Source organism: Electrona antarctica (assembly GCF_951216825.1).
Source record: "Electrona antarctica genome assembly, chromosome: 7".
Classification (NCBI taxonomy): domain Eukaryota; kingdom Metazoa; phylum Chordata; class Actinopteri; order Myctophiformes; family Myctophidae; genus Electrona; species Electrona antarctica.
In genome coordinates, this window is record NC_136812.1 from 46,708,656 (window position 1) to 46,724,627 (window position 15,972).

The window sequence follows — 15,972 nt, forward strand, 5'->3', positions numbered from 1 at the left end:
GCAACACTGCGCTGAACACACACTAAGTATTTCATTTGGCATTCATGTTTCATCCTCCGCGACTCAAGAAGCAGCAGCATCACTGAGTAAGTAAACAAAAGGAAAAGAAACGCCACCAACAAAAGGAAACCACGAAAAGGTGTTCAACGGAAAAGGAAGTTCAAGAACAGAACTAAAGGAAAAACAAAAACCACACACATACACAGGACCAATAATCACTAAACTCAGCAGAGAATGCCGATAAACAAAGGTTTGTATCAGGGAAAAGATCTGTAGAAAACCAAGGAAAGATAATGGAACATTTCAACAAAACGAGGAATGCAGGAAACGAAAAAAAGACAACGGCCAAAGGAATTCTGTACGAGGCATGCAAGCGCAGTTACATTCTCCCATCATGCAACAGTTCCTTTAGGTTATTTCCACGTGCTGGGATTCCAAGACATGGTGCAAGAAAAGCCTTTCCGTGCAGAAGCAATACCAAAGGATGCAAACAAGAAAAGGCCCCACAATGCAAACAGAAAAGTAAAGAAACAAAACCCGAGCTAATCGGGTTTGCTTTCATCATATCTTCTTTGGAATTAAAATAAAGTAAAAAATAAAATAAAAAAAATAAAAAATAAAATAACTTCTTTCATAATCATTTAGCAAGTTTGGATTAATCGTTTAGGATTTATTTCAAATTGAATCGAGCTTTGTATAATAGGCTAAATAGGCAAATCTAGCTAAAATTTTCAAACATGTTGATTTTTTTTTTTTATGTGGGTCAAAAAAGTAAAAAAGAAAAAACACACCAACCTTCTCGAAGCTCTGAGGGATGTAAAGGGGTTGATGCAGAACACAATGACATGAGGAGAAGAGAAAAATAGGGGAAACACAGAGAGAGTAAAAAAAGCCACCTCAAGGTGTTTAGCTGCAGCTACATTTCTGTTTTGTTTTTGTTTCCCTTACTTTTTTTAATCCCTTTTTTTTTCCTTCCCCTTTTCCCTTGTCCCTGCTATCAGTGACATCCCCGTCTTCAAAATGTAAACTCTAGCCTGCCCCTTAAAATAAGCTTTGACCTCAGAAACAATCAGATTCACCCCAGTGGCTGTGCTGTCGCTTGGTTAAGAGAAGGAAGAGGGGGGGGGGGGAGAAATGGTGTCGCTGCCACTGGGGTTAAATCAAGCGTACCATATCATGATCAAAATTCAAAAGCTCCCTTTCATAGCCACCGGTGAGTGCAGTATACTGTAGCTCCCGTGGCAGCTGCAATATTATTATTTGCTTTTTTGGTTAAGAGAAGGAAACCAAATAAAGAGGAAATCAAAGAAAACCAATGAGAGATTGAAAAGAAAAGACACAGTTTGGGCTGAAATTAGCAGCTGTGGTTGTTTTCCCCCATGTGGCTGATTTCATCGAGTTTCTTTTGGAGGTCCAATCCATGCTGCTATCATTTCAGTCACATTGAGGTTTGTTTTTGTATTATTATTTTTGTAGTCTCAATCCACCCCCGATGTAATATGGAGATTGTTTTGTTTGTCGTTTTTGTTTCCGAATGTATTTGCCTAAATAATTCCCCCCCGCCACAGCTGCTGATTTCGAGTGCAATTTGCTTTGTGAACAAAAACATAGTCAACATCAAATATCAGAAATCGATTGACAAAACTGAGTAAACTGAAAACAGACAAAAGTTGACACCATCAAGGCATAAAAAACACGTGTGGTGCTGGTGGTGGTGGTGGTGGTGGTGGATGCTGCAAAGTAGTGAACGCCCCATGGGTTGACCACGCGAGCCCTCAACGGGGACGAGCAGGACCCCCTTGACTTATGGTAACTGCACTGGTTGCTGGCATCGATTCTATAGAAGTCTAGAGCTGGATCTATTTGACAAACTGCTAATATTGCCCATGCGGCATCGACAAGAGTGTTCCCATTATTGCCATTTAATCTCTTCTCTGCGAGCTCTCCACAATAATTGCAAGCGAGGCCTTTTAATTTTCCTCCTCGCTGTATATGCGTGGCGGTGGTGCCGGTAGGTGGATAGCTACTCCACGTTGGAGTGTCTCGGCATTGCAGCAGAGAACTGTTTGCCCTGGTGACGGATGCTAGGCGAGAGGAGGCGCTAATCATATCACTGAGAGGGTTTTTTTTTTTGTTTTCATTTCACCGTGCCCCCCCTCTCTCACCGAGGAGATCCCCCTCCCCCTACAGAGCTACTTCAGAGGGTATGATAATCGCAATAATAATGAAAAAGCGGCTCCCTGACCCATTTTATAATGTCAGGGCCGTGAATTATTTATCGGGAACAAAGTTATTTGGTACACAGCGGAGTGAACAAACTGAGCAATGCGACTGTGAGGCATCTTTTTTTAATACGATGCCAAAACATAAATAATACATCGGCCCCGCGAATGCATCAGCCTCAATTTATTAACGCTCAGTCGTTTGGGTTCCTGTCGTTTACCATTAGCGGCCAAGACTTTTGTCTTCATTGCCTCTGTGTGTCTTAAAGAAACTCAACAGTCGCCTGGACTGATTGTTTTTCTTTATTTCCCTCTAGAACATACCAGCTTAAACAAAAATAAACTACTGCTGACTTTAAAAAGGTTTTCAGAGAGACATTAACCCCCAGCCGTTGTGGGGGGAATGCTATGGATTTTTAGAACAACCCACCAACAAAGCCAGCAGTTAAGTGCTCTATTTATAACTGTGATAAAGAGCATTTTCAAACTCATTGTGTCGGCACCGTTTTTTCTTCTCCCCTCCGATATAAATCCACCACAATCCTTTCTTTTTGAAAATGTGCTGTTTTTCCACCTCCCCCCCCCCCCCCTCCACACCCCCCCGAATCTGAAGTAGAAGAAAGACTCGGGGGGGAGGGGGTTTCTGATTTTGATTGGTGGCCGCGTACAACCTTGCCGCTCAATCAAAATCGAGACTTACCGTTGAGTTCCTGCAAGAACCTGGAAGAAACCTAATCAAAAAGAACTCTCTCTGGAGACTCTTTTTGGAGGGCGGGAGGGGGAGGGGGAATCCGTAAACTTTGATAAGGGTTAGGGACTGGGCGGGGTAGTAGGGGTGGGTGGGTGAGTGGTTGTTAGTTAGTTGGCGGTCGGGTGGGGGGGGGGGGTTGGGGGGAGTCGAGGGGAGAGTATGGGGGTTGGGAGTCAACATATCATCGACATCAACACATTTAAAGGCTTGTTAACATCGGACAAAAGTCATACGTCAAGTCAAGACATACGGCTTTCCTTCCAAGTAAGTGTTGGGGCGGGCAGTAAAAGATAACAGGACGCAAGAAACGTTATATCATCAGCACAAGAGAAAAGGAGATCAGTTACAACCTTGAAATTCAGGAACGCTTCACTGCATATCAAAGCACATTTACCACTAGCATCAGTACTACAAATTCAAAATGTAATTTAAGATTACTTAATTGTATTGTATTAATTTGCTATGAACAAAAAAATACAGTTCTTTTGTCATTTACAACTTGGGAGAGAATACAAGCAGTTATCATTGTGTAAAGACTGATGTTGTAAAAGGTACTTGTGTGTGTGTGTTTTTTGTTTGTTGCTGTTTGTTGTTGTGGCCCCTGGCCGTGGGACCGGGTTTCTCCCTACCTCGCACGTAAAGGTTAGCAGGGGAGGAGTAGCGCACGCCTTCCACGTTGGAGGCCACGCACTCGTACTTCCCCTGGTCCGTCTCCTCGCTGTTCTCGATCTGCAGGGCACCTGGGAAAATGGCACAACCATAAACACACACAGAGAGAGAGAAAGAGAGAGAGAGAGAGAGAGAGAGAGAGAGAGAGAGAGAGAGGACGACAGGACAGAGAGAGAAATAATTAGTCAATCTGTCAGCAACATGAAGAGCAGTCCCTCTTAGTGGAGGGTTTCCTCATTGATGGAAGGTTTTCCAGAAATGTTCAAAGAATATCAATAATAGTGAATATGGCATTATGGCAGATATAAAATCTCACAGACTCACAGTACAGTAAAGTGAAGTACAAATACTCAAGAAATGTACTTGTATACAGTATTCAAGTAAATGTTCTTCTTTTCGTGTCCAACACTGGGTATACTGTAACTTCATTCATTTCTCAGTGGCATTTTTATGTAAGAAAACGCCCGTTGCTCGAGCCGTAAAGCCCTAATGCAATGAAAGCACCCATGTTGTCGTGTTCCGAGCCCGCACTAGGCCAACCGCAGGTTAAAGAGAAGGGAGAGAGAGAGAGAGAGAGAGAGAGAGAGAGAGAGAGAGAAAAAAGAAAACAGGTCGTCGAGGAGGAATTTAAATAAATAAACGTGTGAACTGAATAAGTCAAATCCTATTTGCAGCAGGGTGGTGGCTGTGTTAAACACGTGTAAGAACTCAAGAGTTCTCATGTTGAACATCCGAGTAACAATACGTGCGGGGATGAAAATGAGCGTGGCGATTGATTCAAATCGACGTATTAGCCCTCGCGTAGCACTCACCGTGTGCTGGGTGGTGGTGGTGGGGTGGGATGGGGTGGGATGGCTGGGTTCATGGGAGAATTCTCAGATAGAATGGTTCGTCGGCGTGTGCAAATGAGCAGTGGCAACAACGAGACGCTGCTGCTTAGCACAGCAAACCAGACTCTCTGCGGTCCCGCCAGGCTCAAAGAACTGCCAACTGTGCAATAACTAATAACATATTTTTAATACTTTTTTTTTTTTATGTCCATTAAATCGGTGGTTCTTAAACTTTTTTCCACGTCAAGGACCCCCTAAATTAATATGCATTTTATGCATTTATACAATATGTATAGGCTTGTGCGTGTGCATGACTGCAAGTTCACTTTTTCCAGAAGGCGTACATTCTTGCTTTTTACCGTTCCGCCCACCGGTTCAGTTTTCTCAGAGTTTCTATTTTGTTCGACTCGGCGAGCGGATTTGAACCGGAACCCGAAAACACGAGACGATTTCATTAGTTGTTTCCTGTTCGAATCCAGTGGCTCGAAGCCCAATTAAACGAGGAGAAAACTGACCCCGGGGACGAATAGAACATGTTTATATATGCCACCTTTCTGGCAAAAAGGGAAGTATGCCCATGAAGAGCCTGTCACTGCAGCAGAAGACCAACGTGGGAGGAGGAGGAGGAGGAGGCGGCGAGAGCCTTAACAACAACAGCTAGGGCATCAGATCAGTCCTCGTTAGCGTGTGTTGACGGCACTTCCTGATGATATCATTAGCCCATTAAGACCTGGAACGCATCTGTGTCACCTTATAGCTTTTAACCACTTCAACCATTATTTTATACTTTAGCTGTTGCAAATGTAAAAAAAAATCGTGAAAATGTGGCGCAAATCTTTGAAAATGTTTTTATTGTAGTTTGACACTTGCTTTGGCCATGTAAACGTATGTTTTCTCATGCCAATAAAGCTCCTTCGAATTAAATTGAATATATATTCTTTCACAGCAAACGTTTTTAACACATATCTTTGCTTCAGGTGGGGGTCGGCTGCCAAATGCATATAATCTTTGGGGTCCTGCCATGAGATGGCTTTGCTTTTAGAAGACATTTTGTAGAATGTGGTGGTGGTCTCAGGTCTTAATCGGTTAGAGCCGCCTGCCTGTCCTGTCTGGTCTGGTCTGGTCTGGGGTGCGGTGCGGAGCGGCAGACAGACGGATTGCGGCGGAGGCCTCCGCTGACAGGCAGCGCACCGCTGCTCGTTAGCGTTTAGCCAGGAATCATCATGGATGCGCGGAGCGGACGGGGGCCGGAGCGGCTCCCTACAGCACAGCAGCACACTGACTAACCTCCTCCATCACCACCGGCGCTGGGAAGTATACCCCAGTACATTTACAAACTAGTACAGTATATTATGGTTATAATGCTGTCGGGAAGAAACCTCTCTCCATGTTTTAACTTTCAGTGTTTTTCTTTTCTTTTTCTTGTAAATTAACGCCACAGCGTCACACAAAAGTAGCGATTCGCGTTTCCAGCATGTAGAGATCTTCTATGCTTCTAACCTGACTGTAACCAATTATGACACTGAAATATTTGCACTGTGACCTTATCTCCATTGTGTATTATGTGGTGGTTGGTCGTGTAGGTGGAAGAGGGTGAGCAAGCTATTTGTGTATAGATGTATGTATTTGTATATCCGTTTGTATCTGTGTACTGCATGTTTTGTGTATTTGTGTACAGTATGCTTTTCTGTATTTTGTTTGTTTATGGGTCCCTCTTGAAAATGAGATGGTGCATCTCAAGGGGCTGTCCCTTCAATACAAATCTGAAATCTTCTACTTTTGCTATTTGAATCCTCAAAGGTTTCCAAAGGTTTTACTTATTATATATTAGTATATTATACTTCTATTATACTTCTTTCTGCTACATCTTAGAGGCTAATATTGTATTTTTTAATCTGTACTTTGCAGATTTAAATTATTATGACTATTTTTTGTCGGCCGCTAATTGTTTAATCCAGGGTTCCACCGCGCGTAATACCGCCGACGGACCATTCTTCGCCGGATTTTCACGGATCAAAAGCCCAAATACTTCAGCGTATGCTCTAAATGTAATAAAACAATCTCGGCGGGGTAGAATATTTGATTAAATAGCGGGTAACGCGTGCTTCGCAGTAGAACTGTTAATAATCAATTGATTCGATCAATCGATTCGTTTGTATGTGTTTTAGTTATGTTTTCACTTTGGCTGTAGGCGGCTAAAAGCGCTCCCCGAGCAGCATTTGTTCACCTGTGATTCTATACGGACTATATTGGAACACAATCTAGGAGTGGATCAGACGGCTATCTGTCCGTTTGTGTTTTCTCTCTCTCTCTCTGTCGCTCAACAGGCTCAGATAATCCCAGTCCCTGATGGAGCAGAGTCCTATCTGGTAACGTGTGCCAAATGAAAATATCTAACTGCACAGAGAGCACAGGTGGCGGGCGGCTCTCACGTGTGCGTGGCGTGTGTGCACGCGTGAGTGCGTGCGTGCGTGTACGCACATCCACGCGTGCCTGGGTGTGTGTGTGTGTGCAGTGTGGGAGCTTTGATCTATTTGATGTGAGCTGGGGACAGCGAGTGCCAGCCTGGTGGCAGGTGGGCTGGATGGCAGTCTGAGGTCTCCTGAACCTCGATGCCAGGGAAAAAGAGCAAAAAAAAAGGGAAAAAAAACATTATCTAAACGAGGGACCGTCACCGCACATGAAGTCCGGCTCCTGGCCGGCTGTTCCACAGACCTCTGCCAGGGCGCTTGGACACCGCTGGTATATACACCTTGCTCAGTTTGGAAATCCTAGGGCCAACGGAAGCTTAGTGAACTTTTGCTGGTGGGAGCAAAAAAAAGCAATTTAAAAACAATATTTTGGGGCGACACAAATCTTGCACGGGGATCCCTAGCACAAAATAGTTTCAGGATAGGCGTGTTTACAGATCTATTCAGTGTTTACAGAACACTACACCAGGTGATGTCAATAACGATGTTCAGAACACTACACCAGGTGATGTCAATAACGAGTTCCCCATCCCGCTCGTTGACTGTGCACCAATGACTTAATCACTATGCCTGCAGTCCTGAATCCTGATAGTATGATAGTAGTGTACACATGGAACAAATAGACCCTGACGGGTCCATTTGGTTCCATTTGTATACTGTCAAGAGTTACAGACTTGTATGGGAAAATTTAGAACCCCCTTCAATGAACCCTGAGAGTCCCTGGACCCCACTTTGACTGGTCAAATGCCCAATTCAATGCCCAATTCAATTTCACAACACCATGTGCATCCGATGCGTTATATGAGCTTACAGATCTGTTATTGCGCACATGCGATATCTCCATTATGGCGAAGCATAAACGATCGTGCTATACCGAGCATCAAGGTCATCCGAAGGTGATTCCCTTTCACTGGCGGCAGTGAGAGACGATGAACGCGTGCAGATTATTATTTATTTTTGTAATAAAACCTTGCATCGGCACGACAAATAAAACAGCCAGGGCGAAGAATTAATTAAGACGTAATTAAAAAGGCACCGGAGGACCCGGCGGAATGGCAGGAGAGAAGGAACGAGGGTTTGAGGGAGTGAGCGAGGGTGTTTTTAATGTGGTTGATTGGTTGGTTGGTTGGATGGGTGAAGGGCTCTCTCGCTATAGGCGCTGGGTCTCTACAGGCTTCATTACACAGTTTAAAAGCATTATTTCAAACATAGCCACTTCCTTCAAGCCGGCAACAAGGGAGACGACAGAGATACAGGGAGGGGGGGGGGGGGGGGGGGGGGGGGGGGCAAGAGGGAAAAGAGGGGGTGAAGAGATGGGGAGATGAGCGAGTCAAAGGGAGGGAGAGAGAACGTGGAGAGGAGCAAGACAAGAGAGAATGATGGAGACAAGGATCGGATGGCTGCAAGAAACCAGAGATGGCTAAAAAGGGGAGGAGGACGAGAGAAGAAGTGAAGAGAGAAGAGAATGTGTGAGAGAAGGAAACACGTCTATTTGTTTTATTAGGTTTATTTTGTTTTAATAATCCAAATCTGCCAAGAAACTAAGGCTGTTGAATAATTGTAGCGAGTGAGTAAAAAATAAGTACACTATTTGCCTCTGAAATGTAGTGGAAGTATAAAGTATTGCAGAACAGTAGTTAATGTACTTGGTTACTTTCGACATGCTGATTCCCACGATATCGTCTCTGTCGGGTGGAAAACCTCATGTGTTACTTTTCAGGATTCAAATTCAAAAGCATCAAAAGTAGCAGATCTACAAGCTCGGAATGCATGGCTTTGCGCTGCATTTGGAGCTTGTGGATCTGCTGCTTGTGATGTGTTTGTGTGAGGCTGTAGTGTGACCAAGTAGGGCGTTCATTTACCAAAACAGAAAACACAATAAGTTAGAATATGGAGATGAGAGGTTTCTGCCCGACAGCAACGATATGCTGATGCTCTGTTCTGTTTAACAATGCAATCACTTCCACGGAGAACAGCGGCTATTCAGAAAGAGGGTGGAAATAAAGTCTGTTCAGAAACCATTCCATTAAACCAACGGTCATCTTGGAGTGGTTCTTTGTGCTTGTGTGGTCCATTTAAAGACGGCTAATAAAAGTATTAGACAGACAACCGTCTTTTTTTTTAACAGACTGGAATAAATGCTCAGAGGCATCACAGTGTGAGTTGTGAGCTTGTAAATCTACTCCAAATTCAACCCCTACATTTAACCTCTGAAAATGTCTAATCCTAACCCTTAATCTGTCTATAGTATCCTAGTGGTATGGCTACCCCTAACTAAAATAATATATATAAATGTTTTGAAACCATAAAACAACCACGCACGCACACGCACACACTCTCTTCTCCTCCATTTTTGCATCAGGTTTTTAGATACTACTTTATGCTGAATAATTACACTCCGCGGGCATCCTGTGACTTGCCAGCGTGAGTGCGTATACGGCCATCGCCATTTCTTCTCTGTTTTCATCTCCGTTGCATACAGATAAAACAAAGCATGTGGGATGGCTATGGGGGGGTAACTATAAAGACATGGAAATTATCTTCTCTCTGGCATGTTGAGAAGAAGAAAATACACAGCGAGTTTGTCCACAGACTCCACACAATGGAGCTCTGCGGTGCAAAGTCACAACGTACGTTTACTCAAATTGAACAATACATCCTCCGCTCACTGAGCTTGGCTGATAAAGAAACAAATGCGTGGTGAATGATGACACGCGGGCCATTTGAGGCCAACGCCGTTGTGTTCATGAATTTAGTCTCTCTCGCTCTTCCCACTGTGAAGGCCTTATCACAAACACATCAACAGCTACTTTTATTATTACTATAACAACAACCGCCATGAGCACCAAAGGCAGCTCTGCGTTCCATAATGCATTTTTCACACACCACCATGCTGGAAAGGGAGGGTTCATGAGCAGCATGGAATTATGGGATGTGGCATCCCTGAAGACCAAATGACTGTAGCTCTGCTGTAAGTCAGGAGAGGGACTGCATGATAGCAGTGTTGGGTTTTATAGAGTGAACAACATGAGGAGCACAATGAGACCACGGAGATAAACTACTAAAAAGGGTACTCTAGTCCAGTGTTGTGTGATGATTGATCAGGGCCCACTTGAAGTGTGCATTTTCAAAGCATGCTTGTTTTAATGTCAAGCTTGGATTAATGGAACTATACGTTCCTAGTTCCTATGTATTCTATGTCTATTTTTTTTACGCTACGTGTCCCACGCCCCTCATGAGCAGACCTTAGAGTATATATTAATAGAGACGGCACCGGATTTCTCCTCTCATCCACTTGCATTAAGTTGCTCAAAAGCGCATGAGGCGATTTCAGAGTGCATTCTGGGAAGAATTGGGCCAAATCGTGAACGCGCTGTGCCGTTGACTATCATTGCACGCGCTCACGTATGAAACAGCGTTCATGTGTCATCATGAACGTGCGCAATGATAGTCAACGGACCAGAATTGGCCCAGCGCTGCAATACCAAATTCGGCCACTATGTCCATTTCGCCTCAGGGTTTCCTCCGGGTGCCGTCTCTATTCATATATACTCTAAGGAGCAGACCTGTCGCTGATCCAGGCACCAACGTTTGCGTCACACACTACCCGTGTGACGCAAATGTAACAGACCTTGAGTCTGCAATGACATCGCCTGCTGCGGACAGATGCGCGTACACACTGCACACACACACACACACACACACCCTTCTGACTCCCTTCACTTGTCACTTGGACACAGAACCATGTTGAGGACAGGGGTCATCTCTGACACCCTGGCATCATCCACAGACTCAAAACCTGGGCCGATCGAACCTGGACTGCCAAATGAGGAACGAGCATGCAGGTATCCAAGAAGATATGGGGAGAGACAGACAACAGATGGAGCGGAGTTGAAATTGAAAAGGAGGAAGGCGATGAGAGAGAGAGAGAGAGAGAGAGAGAGAGAGAGAGAGAGAGAGAGAGAGTTTGAGAAGTGGGATGTGTACCAACACAGATGGATAGATAGAAGGATGGGGGGGGGTGAAAGGGGAACCAGCATGGATGATTAATTTCAGAAAGTGTCTGCGGCCATGGGCGCGCCTGGCTCTGCCATGACGTGAACCCCTCAGTCCCAGTGCTGTAATTCAATTAGCTCACGCTGGCAAGGCTTGATTGATTAGTTCAGCCAATCAACAAATGGCTGGATGAGCCATCTCTCTCTCTCTCTCTCTCTCTCTCTCTGCCTTATTTCCCCACCATCTCTTTTTCCCACACAATCTGCTTCTCTCTCCTGTCTTCGGCTTTCTTTCTTCCCCACTTCCCTGAAACCATGATTCTCTTTTTCTCGGCCTTTCTCGTCTGTTATTTAGATTCAAACACACAGAGCGGAGAGGAAATAAAACAAACACGTACAGAACAGAGAGAGAGAGAGACAGAGAGAGAGAGAGAGAGAGAGAGAGAGAGAGAGAGAGAGAGAGAGAGAGAGAGAGAGAGAGAGAGAGAGAGAGAGCAGACAATCACCACTCAGAGACCGGCCTGTTTGAAGGCACACTATTTGCCAATGTGTGTACTTTGAATTGTTATACAAACCAACACTATGAATAGATTTAATAGAGTGTTCTTTGCCACGACTATCTCTCTAGTGGAGAAGAGATCGGGTAGAACTTAAAAGGCAAGTCGTTTTATGTCTGGTCGCGCTCTGAAAACAGCAGACGCTGCGACGTGTTGTAAATATATCCAACATATGGATTGGATTATTTGTCAACTATATTTGACTAAAAATACAACTTTTCAGATGACTAAAATATGACTAAGACTAAATTAAAATGTATTCAAAAGACTATGACCAAACTAAACCATGAAAATTAATACTGGCAAGCAACATGATGAATAGATGTAGAGTTCTAGGTTCTTTGGCAGCTCTCTCTCTCTCTCTCTCTCTCTCTCTCTCTCTCTCTCTCTCTCTCTCCTCCCCCCCCCCCCCCCCCACCCTGGCTGCCCCTCGGCCACGCTCCGCCGATGCCCCAAGGTCGGCGAGGAGTGAGTGCGGCGGCACACAGGGCCCACCAGACGTGACGCCATTGTTGTCAGTGCCCATCTGGCGCCTCGGTAACGCTCCCGCTCAGACCGCTAATGAAGCAGGTGGGGAGTCCAGCCCCGTCAAAACCACCTAGCCATGCCTCCGGCCCCGTCGGCGCACCACAGGAGGGTCTTGCATGGCAGAGCGGATGTTAATGGCATTGTTAATTTTAGCCTTAATTTTTTGGTTGGCTGAAACACTTATCGTGGGTGACTTGCGTTTTGGGGGCGAGCCAGGTAGGGAGTCTGTAGCTGCAGGACACTACGGCGGGTCACATTGGCAGGAGGATGGGCTCGACAACCTTCTCATTTGTTTTTTAAAGATTGCACTTTAACCCATTTTGGGCAGGAACCCCTTTTGGTATAATTATGTTATAATTTAGCTATTGAAAAATAGCAGATCTACAAGCTCATAGCGCGCCACTCGCTTGTAGGTCTGCTATTTTTGAAAAATCGTGAAAATGTGGCACAAATTTGGAATATATATATTTTTTTTTTAACTAAAATCTTTGCTTCTGGGGGGTCCCTGGAACAACATATTTTCAGATGGGGGTCGGAGGCCAATTACATATAATTTTTGAGGTCCTCGACATGAAATATTGAGCACCACTGATATAGAAACTGTCAGAAAAAGTAAGAAAACTGTCAGGATTTAGAAGACATTTTAAAAGTGTCGACGTCAGGCCTAAACGGGTTAATGGCGCTCCTGCTAAACCGAGTGGAGAAGCCATGTATTAAGAGGGAAAATGAGGCTCGACAGCCCTCTCCCACGCGGGGGGCTCTCTGCATGGGCTTTAATAGGTGTGCAGGTATTGCCGCTTTCCACCTCACACTAGTGCCCGCAACACCTCGAGCAGCAGTGATGATAAGAAGCGGAGCCATTTAGCTCTGCACTCTTGTACACGCTCCAAGTGTCCCAGACTCTTCTCCCTCCTCCTCCTCCTGGCTCCCCCAGGCTGTGGACTAACCTCCTCGCCTCTTGGCCTCTGCCAGGAGGACTGTGCCAGACTCACTCCCTCTATACTTTGTACCACTAAGTCTGAAAACTCCACTCTTCTCACGCTCTACCTCAGCCACCCACCCACCCACCCCCCACTCTACCGCACTCCTCTTTCCTATATAGTATCACATCTTGTTCCTATAGCCCCAAGACCCTCCCAATTCATTCTTCCTAAATCTGTACCATAAACAGGTGCGGTGGTGGGTCTATTTTCAACACACGCACACACGCACACACACGCACACACACACGTTTGCTTTGATGTGCGAGCATTTACAGTGAAACACCTGTGTCCTTGTAAATCACCTTGGTCCCAACAAAGCCCCTCCTCCACCCATGCTAGCCACGCGACATTTCCATACACGTCCATACTGCCACACACACTGCACAAGTCTGGTGTGTATATACTGTATATGTGTGTGTGCATCGATGCATGTGTGCGTGCATGTGAGTGCGTGCCTGGGATTGCATCGTTTCTGCTACAAAAGCATGCGCTTTTGTAGCAGAAACGCACACGCACACGCACACACACGCACACACACACACACACACACACGCACACACACACAGAACTGAAGATGATCTCCTCTGTGGATAGCTAATCTCATTATGCAAATACACAGTTCATAAGTCACACTGGCTTTTGTTGGCGGAGATGTGATTCATAGGACCTTTCTATTCAAACGCTGACACACACACACACACACACACACACACACACACACACACACACACACACACACACACACACACACACACACACACACACACACACACACACACACACACACACACACACACACACACACACACACACACACACACACACACACACACACACACACACACACACACACACACAGGGTATTATTATTTTGTTTGGGTTGGGGGGCTATCATGAGGGCTCCGCACCGAGCGAGACTCACTTTTAACTTTTATAAATACGCCAGTGGAATGTATGTAAGAACTAAGTACATTTACTCAAGTATACAATATTTGAGTATGTCCCGTCTACTTCTATTCCACTACATGTCAGAGGCAAATATTGTAATTATTTTGAGTGGTGGAACCACTCCCTTACGGAGCTATGTGTGTGTGTGTGTGGGTGGCTGGGTGGCTGGCTGGGTGGGTGCGTCTGAGCACAAAAACAGCATGGTTGTTTTTCACCACCTGAGCACAACCTAACACACACACACACACGCACATATTAACTGGTGATTCCGGGTGTGCCAGTACAGTGCAGTGACAATACAGTACAGTAGAGTAGAGGGTACAGTAGAGGGACCCCCACACGGTAACTCTGTCATTTCTCAACCGTTTCGGACGTGGGGCTCGCCGGTATTTTGTACTTTTACTCGAGAGTATTTCACCGTAGTGGTATTGCCACTTTTACTTATGTAAAAACGAAATAAAATACAAACATCGGAGCAGTTCTTCTCTGCGGCGAGCGAGCGAGCAAGTGTCACCGGCTTTTAACCTTTATATACCGAGAAATGACGGCGAAGTCTTAAATGAAGATGTTCAATGACTCGACTCTGTGGACGCCGTCATGTATGAAATGATTTAGCTTAAATGGGATGGAAGATCTTAATCTCTGCGATGTTCAAATAACTCACCTCCCTATAAACTGTAATGGAGGGGGGAAAAAAATCACATAATGGCTGAAATCAAAGCGCTTTACATCCCATCCTGCTGAATATGCAGATATATTCAGATGAGAGATTATAGGATGTTCACTTACCTGTCCGCCTGTAGGAAAGAAGTCATGTTAGACTAATCCCAGATATTAATAAAAAAAAAGCTTTATCAACAAATGCGGGGGCATAATTACACGCTGGTGTGAGATATGTGTCTAAGCCAGACACACAATGCACAAGGGATGGGATGATGAGTTTTTTTTCCATTTTTTTTTAACACTTTCACCATGGAGTCCATATTTTTGTGCATTTCATTGGGCAAAACAAAAAGCAGATCTACAAGCTCACAGTGCATCGTGATGCGATATAGTATATACTAGTACGTGATTAACCACGTGAGCCTTAGCATTCCTATTCTGGGGGAGGAGACCTTTCACCGAAAATAGCCGATCTACAAGCTTGTATAGTTTGTAGATCTACACGCAATTTTTATTACATTTTTTCTGTGTTTGGTGTCGAGGGATTTGGTGTAGAAGAGGGCAAACCAAAAAAAGAGCACACCAAGTACAGCACATTCAGCCTAAATACCTCAACCCCTCTCCTGATATCCCCAAGCTGCTCCTCATTATGAAAAAGGAAGAGGAACTTTCACCTTTTATTCTGTAACATTACAGTACCATACCGTAACTGTCACAGAATGTTCACATTATGGTCTTTTAAGGGCGAGGGGATCTAGAAGACATTCATCCCAAACTATCCTGGAACATCCAATAACCATCATTATTCGTTCCCCCCCCCCCCCCCCCCCCCCCTATGCACACTCCCCCCACGCCGTACATATACAGTAAATACACACGTAACATATACATTATAGACATACAGTACATCTGGGGGACAAAGCCATTATATTTAAACAAAAAGGGTTTAAATATAAAATGTAAATGTCTCCAGAGCAGCAGTGAGGCACACTGCAGAGCAACAAGAGAAAAGGGGAAATGAAATCAAAGGTAATTTATGCAGGGCACAGCTCTCCTCGCATTCCTGCAGCCTCCCTGCTACGATCTGCGTGTGTGCGTGTGCGTGTGCGCGCGCGTGTGTGTGTGTGTGTGTGTGTGTGTGTGTGTGTGTGTGTGTGTGTGTGTGTGTGTGTGTGTGTGTGTGTGTGTGTGTGTGTGTGTGTGTGTGTGTGTGGAGAGAGGGGGGGATCGGTTGGGTGGTGGTGGGGACCAGGACATTAACATACATAATGTGGGCATCATCATCATCAACATCGTGGCCTCTCTCTCTCGGCAACAAACACATGAGCATATTATCGAGGCAGGCGGAGAGGAGA

General features: G+C 45.0%; 1 protein-coding gene across 1 annotated transcript in view; it reads right to left on the bottom strand.

Annotated features, from left to right (window-relative positions):
• The window catches only part of ptprsa (protein tyrosine phosphatase receptor type Sa), a 270,699-nt gene that overhangs the window by 97,129 nt on the left and 157,598 nt on the right, over positions 1 to 15,972 (bottom strand). Inside the window, 1 exon segment of the mRNA XM_079505556.1 lies at positions 3,603 to 3,713. Coding sequence (XP_079361682.1) covers positions 3,603 to 3,713 — 111 coding nt within the window.